A 12,667-nucleotide genomic window follows, 5' to 3' on the forward strand; every position below is an offset into this window, starting at 1 on the left:
TGAAAAACAGCAAGGATAGCAATAGGCATGACAAAACACATAATTTTTGATCGGAAGATTTCATTTATTTATTGCAACACTGTACAATCCCCGAAACTGTGACGTCAAAACAAGAACGCAATTTTAGGGATGAAAAGTTTGTTCTTTTGTCTACTTTCATTATTGCAAGCAAATATAGCACATCTCAGAAAAAGTTTCAGCAACTTCCGAATCAAAAAAGAAAAAAACTTCGGTCCCCGGAAAAATTTAATTAGGGAGCTTACGAAACGACGACGCCGACGGCAACGACGACGATACAAAACAATAGGTTTAGTGAGCAAAAACAATTGCTCTGCACGCTCTGCACGTGCGGTTTACATTTTGGTACATTTCTTTGCCGTCATCTCCTAAATGACGACGTGAAATAACCAAATTCAAGGTTCTGTGGAGGACGTTAGCACATGACGATGAATTTTCAGTTCTCTCTGTACTCTTCGAGCTCACTCATACCAGTTTAATTCCTCAACAGTTACTACACATTTTTAACGCGAAACGACATGAAATAGTTTCGTAGTGATATGAATAACGCGAACTCGAATTTTTAAATGAAGTCCTCGTAGCCGTCGTCGTCCTCGTCTCGTAAGCTCTCTATTATCGTAAGTGACGTCATAGTTCTGTTCCCAGTCTCCCTACCAGTGCAGTTTTGTACCCCACTGGAAGTGAAATTTTTGATTAGGCCACGAAAGGAAAATCAGTATGGAATTTTACTAATTGTTTTCATCTCAGAAAACCATGATGTTTCGAAAGAAAAATCTGCCATGTACACTTAATATAAGAATAAACGAAACCGTCAGTTATTAAATTTTGTACCACAGCTAAGCTAGTCAGAGCCATGGGTCAATTTCTGAGAGGACATCACAAACAACTTTGCTTTCCTTTTTATCACCAAATAATTTCTGCAGTGCAGAGAAGTTTTGTTCGGTTACATCATCTCTATAACGTGACCAAGTTTGGATCTGTGTTGATTTGACATGAGTTTCTTTGACTTCTACAATAGGGAATTTCAGCAAAGACGACGGATACGGCAACGAAAACGTCACTCCAAAATATATTTAGCGCTATCGAAAGTATTTGCGATTATTCCGTCTTGTTCAGGTTGTAAAATACGGGAAAACTATTCTTTAACTGGATGGGGTCTAGATCTGTTACTAACGAGAATTACTATGTTGAGCAAGCTAGAGCTGATGTGCAACACCATTCCACTCTCTATCAAAACACTAAATAGACTCGGAAATCAATTTAAAAGCGAACTAAAGAATAAACTCCTTGAAATCCTGAAAAAGGAGGACGATTACAGAAGTTTTTGTGATATACGAGTACAATTCTCAAAATCGTAAACATTGTATATTGCTCCCAATATTGACTACCCGCCCTCACTCAGTCTCCTTCTGGATATAAACTACAGGAACAACAACAACAACAGCAACAAAAAGTTTATTTGTACCACACATGAATGAGGATACAGGAAATAAATAATAGAAAGGAACAATGCCCCCTAGAAAATAACTAAGAAGCTAATCTAGCTAGGAGGCAGAATAAATAATTTTACGTCTAAAGGAAAAAAATCGATTCATGGAGGCACAAATATAATGATAAAAGATAGGCAAACAAAGAGAACGACAACAGAAAAAAAAAAAGGTCACTTCAGATGGACTGGAGTAAAGAGGAAGTATAAATAAAAAACTACATTGCTTCTAAGTTTGCTCTTTAAATATCATTTATGGGACTTTTAAATTTTCTTTTTTCCTCCTTTGCCCGCCTCGAATAGCACTCGCCAACTGCGGACAAAAGCTCTGTAAGTTAGAAATTTTTAGATCTAATAAAGCATTGTTTTTGTTGGGGTATGAACCGGTTATAAAGTAAAAATAGAAAATAAATGGTTCATTGTTATATGCTCACGTTGGGTGTCTCGGTGCGCCCGCGATCCTACGGCTGGAGACTGAGCCTAACGTTGTCGCTACAACCTAAAATTTGGGGATTTCACGTTGTTGTTTTGTGGAGTGCGGCAAAAAATGCACGGAAATTCGTGCTGCACGTGCAAAGAAACGCACGGAAAGCCGTGCTTCACGTGCAGCACGAGTATTTTTCCTTTTTTAACCAATCATATTCTTGCTTTGTGGCGTTGTCGTTTCCGCAGCCGTCGTGTTTGCTTAAATTAGGGACCTTTAGATTCTAGGACGAGAACCAGTACGAGTACGAGTTTTGACTGTTTGTTTTTAGCGAAAATACTGAGAAGATTTATAACCCGTACGATTAATCTTACTCTTTGTTAACAGTATAGGTTTCTCAGTTATTCTTATTGCTGTTACCTGGGCCTTTTTGCTGATCGAAAAATGTCAAAACTGCTGCCGTGTTACTTGTTTTGACACGAACGACATTTTGCAAAACCTCGTACTAAAATGACGACATTAACACGTTTTTCCCGCCAAAATGACGCAATGTCTACTTTGTGTTTTACTTTTGCATTACAAAGACATCAAGCCAACAGTCGCAAGATCTTGTCTTCCTTCAATGGTTCCAAACTTCACTGGCCGACAGAGTGAATGCCAAGAGATCGTGAATCTCGTGAGTTCCGAACATACCCGACTTGTGACCATCTGGGGCTCACCCGGATTCGGAAAGACATCGGTTGCAATAGCGGTGGGGCACCAACTGCATTCTCAAGGCTTTCCTGTTTGTTTCCTTTCATTACGAGGACTTCAGACAAAGGGAGATATGACATCAAAGCTTTTCAGCCTCGTAAGGCAACCCACCACGAGTCAGAGATCAGTACCTCAGGCTCTGTCCTTTGAAAATGAACTCATCGATACCTTGGGTAGCATTTCAGATTCCTTCGTACTTATTCTGGATAATGTAGATGATCTACTAGAGAGTGGCTTCCCAAAAGTAAAAGAAGACGTCCTGCAACTATTTGAAGAAATCCTCGCGCGAAATGAGAAGATAACTCTCGTGGTGACCACACGAGAATCATTTGAATATATGAACTTGAATTTCCAAGGTCACAGATCAATAAGAATAAGGCCACTGGATAATACCTCCTCTCGTGCTCTAGTTCATGAATTAGTGCCAAATGCTAGTCCTGACGACTGTGCAAGAATTGCCCAAATATGTGGGTGTGTGCCTCTTGCAATGAGGTTAATGTGCTCTTTAGTTTGTGAAGATGATGTTCAACCAAGTCAGTGTTTGATTGAGTTCACTGAGTCCGCAAAAGAAAGTATCGTTGACATCTTAGACAATCCAGATTATCCAGCTGATAAAAGATTGCAGTTCTTATATGAAAAGTCCTTCCACAGACTTTCTGCCGCAGAAAAAGAAGCATTTGTGTCTTTGTCTGTTCTTCCAGGATGTTTCACCATGGAGCTCGCCTCAGCTGTACTGAATGTTACGGGGTTAATTAAGGCCAAGAGAATGTTGCAACGACTCCGAAGAAAATCCCTTCTCGATTCAAACTCCAGTATGGAACATTCACAATGCATAAACTTCTTCAGTCATTTGCTAAAGAAACGGGAGAACAAGAAATGAAAGAAATAATAGCAAATGCAAAGTGCCGTATCCATGCGTATTTCATTTCTCGTTTCGACAAACTGAATGATGAGTTTCTACATGGTCATTCTGTGGACGCATTCGTTGCATTCTATGAGGAAAAACAGCTCTTTATAGAAAGCCTAGTAGACGGCTGCACAGATCCCAGGATAGCCGAGAATGTTTTTAAAGTTTTGATAAAAGCAGAAATGTTTCTGGACTCGTTGTTTTCGTGTTCCATTGAGTCGCAAAATTTCAATAATATCTACGATTCGGCCCTAAAGGCAGCCAATGCTCTTGGAAAGGCGCATTACCAGAGTCGTTTACTAGCTTCCAAAGCATTCGGTGAGATCACTTGGGGTGCAGACGGAAGTGCAATGCAACTTCTGAAGAAGGCATATGAAATCCAGTCGTTATCTTCATCATCAGTTTCTGATGATGAAAGGAGTAAGTACAAGTGTTATTTTGGCATCTGTGAGCTTGTTATCGGCGAGGATGAGAGCGGGATACAGTGCCTGCAAGAGGCTCTTTCTTTAATGCGTGAAAGTGGAGAGCAGAAAATTTTAAGGCTGGTTGTTTACCAAGTCATGGCGGTCTATTATCAATTCTTAAACGACCCATCTACCTCGACTTACTACTATAACAAAGCACGCAAGGAATGCAATTCTGCCGAAGACGAGCAACTCATTGTTATTCCACCTCTGGCATGCAAAGGAAAAGAACCAAACAATGTCAAAAAGCTTCAAATAAACACTTGTATCTCGGGTGATTGGCCAATGCAATTTCTAGTTATATCTCACGTCAGGAAAGCAGCAAAGAATTTCTTTGACACTGACACCAAGCAATTTGTAATCAACCCTGCCCTCCAAATATTAAATGACCTCCAGATAAATTCCAAAACCCCTTTTTATTTGTTTCATTTTTGCGCTAAGGTTTTGGCACTTCTGGGGTCAACATTCACCGAAGAGGAAATTGTTGAATCAGGTTTTGAAGAATCACTCGCACGTCACCTAGCAACACTGGAGCAATTCAAACATGGCTGTTCAGGCCCAGAGGAGAACGTTGAATCAACTGTGACCGTTCATTCTCAAGAATGTAATCAGCCTCTCGCAAACTCCTGCCAAGACTTCGGTGAATTGCACCTCCAACAGAAGAACTACTCAAATGCTCTTGATTTCAAAACATGCAACGTTCTTGACATCGTATTGAGAACAAATAGACAAGAAGCAAATGCATTCTTAACCCATAGCTACCTATCACTTGGGGTGACACGGGATTCATTAGGTGATTTTACGTCTGCTCTCCAGTCTGCCCAAAGGGGATTAGACGTGCGAAGAAATTTGTTCGGAGAAGATCATGCAAGCACAGCTGATAGTTACCATTCAATCGGGGTGATCCAGCGTTCGTTGGGTGATTTCATCTCTGCTCTCCAGTCTGCTCAAAGGGCATTACATGTGCGGAAAAAACTGTTCGGAGAAGATCATGCAAGCACAGCTGATAGTTACCAGTTACTCGGGGTTACACAGCATTCCTTGGGGGATTTTACGTCTGCTCTCCAGTCTGCCCAAAGGGCATTAGATCTGCGAAGAAATTTGTTCGGAGAACATCATGCAAGCACAGCTGATAGCTACCATTCAACCGGGGTGATCCAATATTCGTTAGGTGATTTTATCTCTGCTCTCCAGTTTGCCCAAAGGGCATTAGATGTGCGGATAAAATTGTTGGGAGAAGATCATTCAAGCACAGCTGATAGTTACTATTCACTCGGGGTGACACAGCATGCGTTAGGTGATTCTACCTCTGCTCTGCATTCTTACCAACGGGCTTTAGATGTGAGCATAAAACTGTTCGGAGAAGATCATGCAAGGATAGCCGATATTTACCATTCACTCGGGGTGACACAGCATGCGTTAAGTGATTTTACCTGTGCTCTGCAGTCTGCCAAACGGGCATTAGATGTGCGGATTAAACTGTTCGGAGAAGATCATGCAAGCACAGCCGACAGTTACGATTCACTTGGGGTGATACAGCATGCGTTAAGTGATTTTACCTGTGCTCTGCATTCTGCCAAACGGGCATTACATTTGCGGAAAAAACTGTTCGGAGAAGATCATGCAAGCACAGCTGATAGTTACCAGTTACTCGGGGTTACACAGCATTCGTTAGGGGAGTTTACGTCTGCTCTCCAGTCTGCCCAAAGGGCATTAGATGTGCGAAGAAATTTGTTCGGAGAAGATCATGCAAGCACAGCTGATAGTTACCATTCACTCGGGGTGACACAGCATTCGTTAGGTGATTTTACCGCTGCTCTACAGTCTGTCCAAAGGGCATTACAAGTGCGGAAAAAACTGTTCGGAGAAGATCATGCAAGCACAGCTAAAAGTTACCATTTACTCGGGGCGACAGAACATGCGTTAGGTGATTTTACCTCTGCTCTGCAATCAAAGCAGCGGGCATTAGATGTGCGGATAACATTGTTCGGAGAAGATCATGCTTCCACAGCCAATAGTTACGATTCACTGGGGTTGACACAGTATGCGTTAGGTGATTTTACCTTTGCTCTGCAGTCTTACCAACGGGCTTTAGATGTGAGGATAAAACTGTTCGGAGAAGATCATGCTTCCGCAGCCAATAGTTACGATTCACTGGGGTTGACACAGCATTCGTTAGGTGATTTCACCGCTGCTCTACAGTCTTACCAACGGGCGTTAAATGTGAGGATAAAACTGTTCGGAGAAAATCATGCAAGCACAGCCGATGGTTACTATTCACTTGGGGTGACACAGCATGCGTTAGGTGATTTTACCTCTGCTCTGCAGTCAAAAACGCGGGCATTAGATGTGCGGATTAAACTGTTCGGAGAAGATCATGCAAGGATAGCCGATAGTTACCATTCACTCGGGGTGACACAGCATGCGTTAGGTGATTTTACCTGTGCTCTGCAGTCTGCCAAACGGGCATTAGACGTGCGGATTAAACTGTTCGGAGAAGATCATTCAAGCACAGCCGATAGTTACTATTTACTCGGGGTGACACAGCATGCCTTAGGTGATTTTACCTCTGCTCTGCAGTCTTACCAAAGGGCTTTACATGTGAGGATAAAACTGTTCGGAGAAGATCATGCAAGCACAGCCGATAGTTACGATTCACTCGGGGTGACACAGCATGCGTTAAGTGATTTTACCTCTGCTCTGCAGTCTTACCAAAGGCTTTACATGTGAGGATAAAACTCTTCGGAGAAGATCATGCAAGCACAGCCGACAGTTACGATTCACTCGGGTGATACAGCATGCGTTAGGTGATTTTACCTCTGCTCTGCATTCTGCCAAACGGGCATTAGATGTGCGGATTAAAGTGTTCGGAGAAGATCATTCAAGCACAGCCGACAGTTACGATTCACTCGGGGTGACACAGCATTCGTTAGGTGATTTTACCTCTGCTCTGCAGTCCTACCAAAGGGCTTTAGATGTGAGGATGAAACTGTCCAGAGAAATCATGCAAGCACAACCGATAGCTAACATTCACTCGGGGGGACAAAGCATTCGTTAGGTGATTTTACCTCTGCTCTGCAGTCAAAGCAGCGGGCATTAGATGTGCGGATTAAACTGTTAGGAGATCATTCAAGCACAGCCGATAGTTCTATTCACCCGGGGTGACACATCATGCGTTAGGTGATTTTACCTCTGCTCTGCAGTCTTACCAACTGGCTTTAGATTTGAGGATAAAACAGTTCGGGAACAGGGTTTCCTACGGGAAATTGACCCAGAGAACCTTTCCCTGGGTATGGATTTTGACACAGAATGTGTTTCCCCAGGGTCGAGAATTGGACATGCTCGCCATCTGGGAACACCGTGTTGATGAATTTTCCACTCTATCATTGTGCATGCTTGATTGATTCGAAAGCTAGAAAAAGAACTATTTACAAGGCTAAAAAATAATAATATTGTTCATAATATTGTTGTTTTGCTCAATTTTAGGTTCTTGTTCAGTACCGTAAGTAGCGGAAAGGTTTCGTGTTACACAATAAATTTCCATGAGTTGTTAAATGTGAATCTAAAAAAAAAAAGGGTAGGAATGTGATGATCAGAAGGTACCCAGGGGTAAGGAATTTGATGGTCTGTAGGTGCCCGGGGTGGGAAATTTGGCGCTAGCTTCAATCAAAATGTCGAATTCCCCTGGGTCAGCCCCCCGTCCCCCACCCTGGGGCTTAACATTGATAGGTGGATTGCTCTCACACCAAACGAGTTAAATTTGAAAAAATGTTAGTAAGTTTTACAACCCTTCAACTTACATTTATTGTGAGCTTTCACAGAGCAAAACTGACAATTTATGTTAAGATATTTCTGGATTTGTCGTAGTTCTTAGTTTTGGAGATTCGGAGGGAGTAGATTAGGTCTTAAGAGCTAATTTTAAACCACGCACTGCTGGGTATTTATTTAGTGCGTAAAAACTCCCTTTGTTTGCATATGCAAGAATTCTTGGATGAATAAGGAACAATGGTACAAAATTCCACTTCTCGGACAGAACTGTCTGCAACTGCACATTGAAAGTATGTCATACATTGACCTGTCAATTCGCTAACGAATTCCATTTATGCTTCTTCTGATTTAAAAATATAATATGTGTATCAAACAGTATTCTATAATTTTGTACACATGACTCGTTTTTGGTTAATTTAAAGCATCACACTCCACTCTTGTACTCCAATAATTGAAGTTGAATTATTCGTTTTCAAAACATGCTTTGAAAATATTCTCTAGCATTGCTCAAGTTGAGGCCTTACTGTCTGAAGATGTGGTTCATCGAGTGATTTGGGGGAAGATTGCAAACTGGAAAGGGGGATTGGGAAACAAAATTTTAGGTGACAAAGCACAGGAAATTTGCAACTTCACCAGCAACAAGAGCTATTTAAAAAAAAGAATAGTGTTTCGTTTCTGGAATGGTAAGGGCAGGAGAAGAGATAAAATACTGTAGTGTGGGTCACTTGGTCTGTCATATTTATTTCGCTTCGTCTATTGAACTCTCAAGAAATAAAGGCAGAAATGTGGATGCAAACTCTCTAAACGGTGAGAAGCCTGTCAAGGAATATTAACCATTATGTACAAATGCCTATTTTTCCTTCAAATGCCACAGCATAATTTCAAAATCCGTTTTTCTGTGAATCTTCCATTACTTGTGTTACATTTAAACCTAGGAAGTTCCCAGTACTAGCTTTAAAATAACTGGTTCCTGGAAAACCCAATTTACTACAGGGTTCATGCAATTCTTTGAAGTCCTTGAAAAGCGCTGGAATTAATTTTGGACTTCAAGGGCGCTGGAAAAGCCATTGAGAAAAGGGATTTTGCGGAAAACTGCTTGAAAACTCCTTGAATTTTTTGGTTGGGTGAAAATTGTTGTGATTGCATCATGCTAAGTTAAAAGAGACATTTCAAAAATCTGAGCCCAAAACTGACTATTAGGGAAACATTAAAACCTAAAATTAATATGTCCATGCGTGGCACTTAACTTGCAGGGTGTGGTAAGGAATATCAAGGTATGCCTTTTCAGCAAAGCAAACCCTGAAACACTACGTATGCCATAGAAATCTTCTTATAAAGACTCCTTGAAGACTCAATTTCTGGCTCTTGAAAACTCCTTGACTACTCCTGGAATTTTGTAGACGAAATCCAGCACGAACCCTGCTACTACAACTCACCAGTGCGAAGATTGTTTACATTACTCATTACCACAAAGGGAGATGACTTTGGGTTTTTCAACAATATGTCCCTTTAATGTAACCCAAAATCATTCGCTTTTGTGTTTGTCAGCATTATGATTTTCTCTACTTTAGGTTCACAAGTTTTTTTTTACATCTCATAGATGTTTAGATTTTCAATTACAAACTCTGTTCTAAATGGCCACCCCCCTACCTCACAGTGTAAATTGTTCACCGTGAAGGCAAAATAGATATGATGCGTTTCTGAGGAAATGAAACGATTTGAAACAAAATGTAGTTTAAGGAGTGGGGGCAAATAAAACAACAGTGCCATTGTCACTGCCTCCAAAACAGTAGATTAAAAGCCAGTTTGATAAGCAACAATCCCTTACTCAGGCTCATTCTACAAGAACTGCTAAAGATGATGATATGCTCATGTTTAGGACTTGCACACATAGGCGTACGGGCACGAAAAAAATTACAGTGCCCGAATGCTTGATTGTTAAAATCCGTTTTTTACTCCCTCAAAATGTACGAAAGAAACATTCATTTACAATCCTTAAAATTCATAAAACTGTACGTATTCGAAACATAGAGTTTTTTTTGAACCTCACATAATCTATGTAGGTCTATTCGATCTAGTAACTAATAAAAACTTAAAACCTCACATACGTTAACGTTAAATCGTGAGCCCCAAAATTGAACTTTACACCTTTTCCTTCGCAGGATTTGACGTAATATGCTGCGCGTTTTTTGTGGGTCAGTTTTGCTTTTCACACCCTTACCGGAACTTGGTTTTGTATAAACTTCATGTTAAAAAACTGGTTCCCTTTTAGACATCTTGTTAGAATCCCTGATGAAGTCTGTTTGATCAGACGAAACCGGTCGGATCACTAAACAAAGTTAACAAGATTAGTTGCTGTGTGCTGCTCACTAGTTTCCATTTAAAAAATTTAAAAAAATTATATATTTTTTATTCCATCTTTTATCGTTTTTTATTGCCCGAATTTTGAGCGTTTTGCCAGAAAATTTCCGAGATTGGGGGGCTGCCAATTGCCAATTGAGCAACTTAAAAAAACCAAAACACGTTGAAAGCTACACAGACCTGGTTGAATGTCTGGCAAACATGGGCGACTCTAAAAGAAAACTAAATTCAAAACTGGGAGAATACGAGCACGAACAAAGTAGCGCGTTTGAGTAATTTTGTTGAGCATTTAATAAATAAAAAATGTATGAACTTGCTCGTGCATTTCGTGATTTATGGTCACTCGTGATGTTTTTGAAAGTTTTGAAATTGCACTCGCCTACGGCCCGTGCAATTTTGAGAACTTTCAAAAACATCACTCGTGCCCATAATCACGAAATGCACGAGCAGGTTCATACGATTTCCTATACATAAAGTTGCATTGGTTTTAAATAACATGAATAAAAGTTAAAGGCCCAACTCAACCGACAGGCTTTCAACCTTTGTTTTTGTTATGGAAATTCGCCTGGCTTATCACAGGGATCTGATTGGATAACTTTCAGCTTTGGCTGTATTTTCATGTATGACTTCTTGTTCTACGGCACGCAAAGCCTGTCGGTTGAAGGTGGGCCTTTAAGCAAGATTTATCCGTATTTTCGGTTTCTCACGGACCGCGCACGATTTTTTGCTATTTTTCACTCCGTTACTTTAGTTAAATTACTTTTTGTTTAATTTATTTTTATTCTTGCGAAAAAGTGGGGGAGGGGGGCTAAGTCCCCCCCCCCCCCCCCTCAGCCCCCCTCCCCCTTCAGCCCCTCCCCCTGCGCGGTCCCTGATTTTTTTCATCAACCTCCATCCACCTTTTTTCATCATACCCTCGTTCCCAGGTCTACTCCGCTTCGCCAAGGATGGCGGGGCGGGAAAGAAGACCCTGGCACACACCAGGCAGGGCGCTTATACACGCCTCTTTCCCGCCTCCCTGCACCACACCCCGTTATACCCCCCGCGAAATACTTCCACTCTGATCGTGGAGTATTTTGTCATGTGACACACAACTTGATCCAGCGGTTGCCAGGAATCAAAAATGGCTGAAGATGTCTTGAAAGATTTAGGCTTCAATTGTGGCCCTTCATTTTTGCGTGTTTAGCTGCAAAATAGGTTTTTTTTGGTGGACCGTCCGTTGAATTTCCAACTACATTTATTGTTGATTTTTCTACTACCACCTGGACGTGTGTCGTTTGAGTATTTCGTTGTATGGTAAGGTGAGAACGTCAATGCTTTTTTTTTAATTATAACTGTATACGTATCGAACTTTATTTCGTAAAATCGATTATTTTACCTCGTTTCCTTGAGGGCGAGGTTCATGACCTGATAATATTTTTACAAGTGTTGTATAATCCGAGCGGGGTTAAACCCTAGTATAGGAGATTCAATTAGTATTATATTTGGTATGTGGCCATAACGTGTGAAGGTTCCTGTTATTAAAAATGTTTACCATTACATCTAATTTTAACCAACCTTGTACGTTCACCATTAACATACAATTGAAATATCACAATTTTTAAATATATACATATATTTTTTTACATCTTTTATTCAATTTTAAGCAACTACAGAATTCAGGGCACTTTGGTCCACCTCATTTACATGTGTCGGGCCTCTTTGTAGACACGAGGCAATATCAAAATAGATGGTATGTTCTTATTCAATGACATGCACTTGTATTCTGTAATTTAGCTCACTTTTTAAAATACCTTTTCAGTGGGCTTTGTGCTTGCTAGAGGAGCTGGTTTGCATTTCGTTCTGAAAAGTAGAGTTGTTGTTTTGGTTTGGTTTCTGAAAAGAACCGTTTTGTCCTTTTGGGGTTCTGAAAAGAACCCTGTATTACAAACTTATCAACAATTGAAAACAAAACATGTGGAAGGTCTCATATCACTGTTGGACGAGGATGCCATCCAGGCGGCCTGGGCACAATCTCATCTTAATCACTGAGATACATGTAGTGGTTTCTTATTGGACACGGTATTTCTACCAACAAAAAACAATATAATATATTTAGCATATTATTTTTCAAACACAGCTTCTTCTCATAGTGTTTTTAAAACCTGTTAGGAATGCATAATTTCAAAACTTTCTCACACTGTCTCAAATCCTATATAAATTTTCACTTGGTAATCCTTCATTTTCAGGTTTACAAGAACTTGTAAGTGAACATGCAAGAGGGAAAACTATTGCTGGGTGAGACAGAAATGCTCTGGGACAGCCCCAACTGTTTCAAAACATACATAATGACAACTCGCACTGGCTAACGGGGCCTTCCAATTTGGTTCTTGTGCCTTTCCAGCCAAGTGAACAAGCTCTCCCACCATCAAGGTTGTCTGTCGTGGAGATTTGCAATATCAGGAAAGTGAGCATGTAACAATCTGCCAGACACAACTCTAAAAGGA

At 40.6% G+C, this 12,667-nt stretch overlaps 1 protein-coding gene across 1 annotated transcript in view; it reads left to right on the forward strand.

Moving 5' to 3' along the window:
• Positions 1 to 7,665, forward strand: part of LOC138048509 (uncharacterized) — a 15,795-nt gene extending 8,130 nt beyond the window's left edge. Inside the window, 4 exon segments of the mRNA XM_068894691.1 lie at positions 1,037 to 1,106; positions 2,513 to 3,493; positions 3,496 to 6,735; positions 6,860 to 7,665. Coding sequence (XP_068750792.1) covers positions 1,037 to 1,106; positions 2,513 to 3,493; positions 3,496 to 6,735; positions 6,860 to 7,110 — 4,542 coding nt within the window. The 3' untranslated portion in view covers positions 7,111 to 7,665.
• Positions 7,666 to 12,667: the final 5,002 nt, after the last annotated feature.

This window comes from Montipora capricornis, chromosome 5 (genome assembly GCF_036669925.1).
Source record: "Montipora capricornis isolate CH-2021 chromosome 5, ASM3666992v2, whole genome shotgun sequence".
In the NCBI taxonomy this organism is placed as follows: Eukaryota; Metazoa; Cnidaria; class Anthozoa; order Scleractinia; family Acroporidae; genus Montipora; species Montipora capricornis.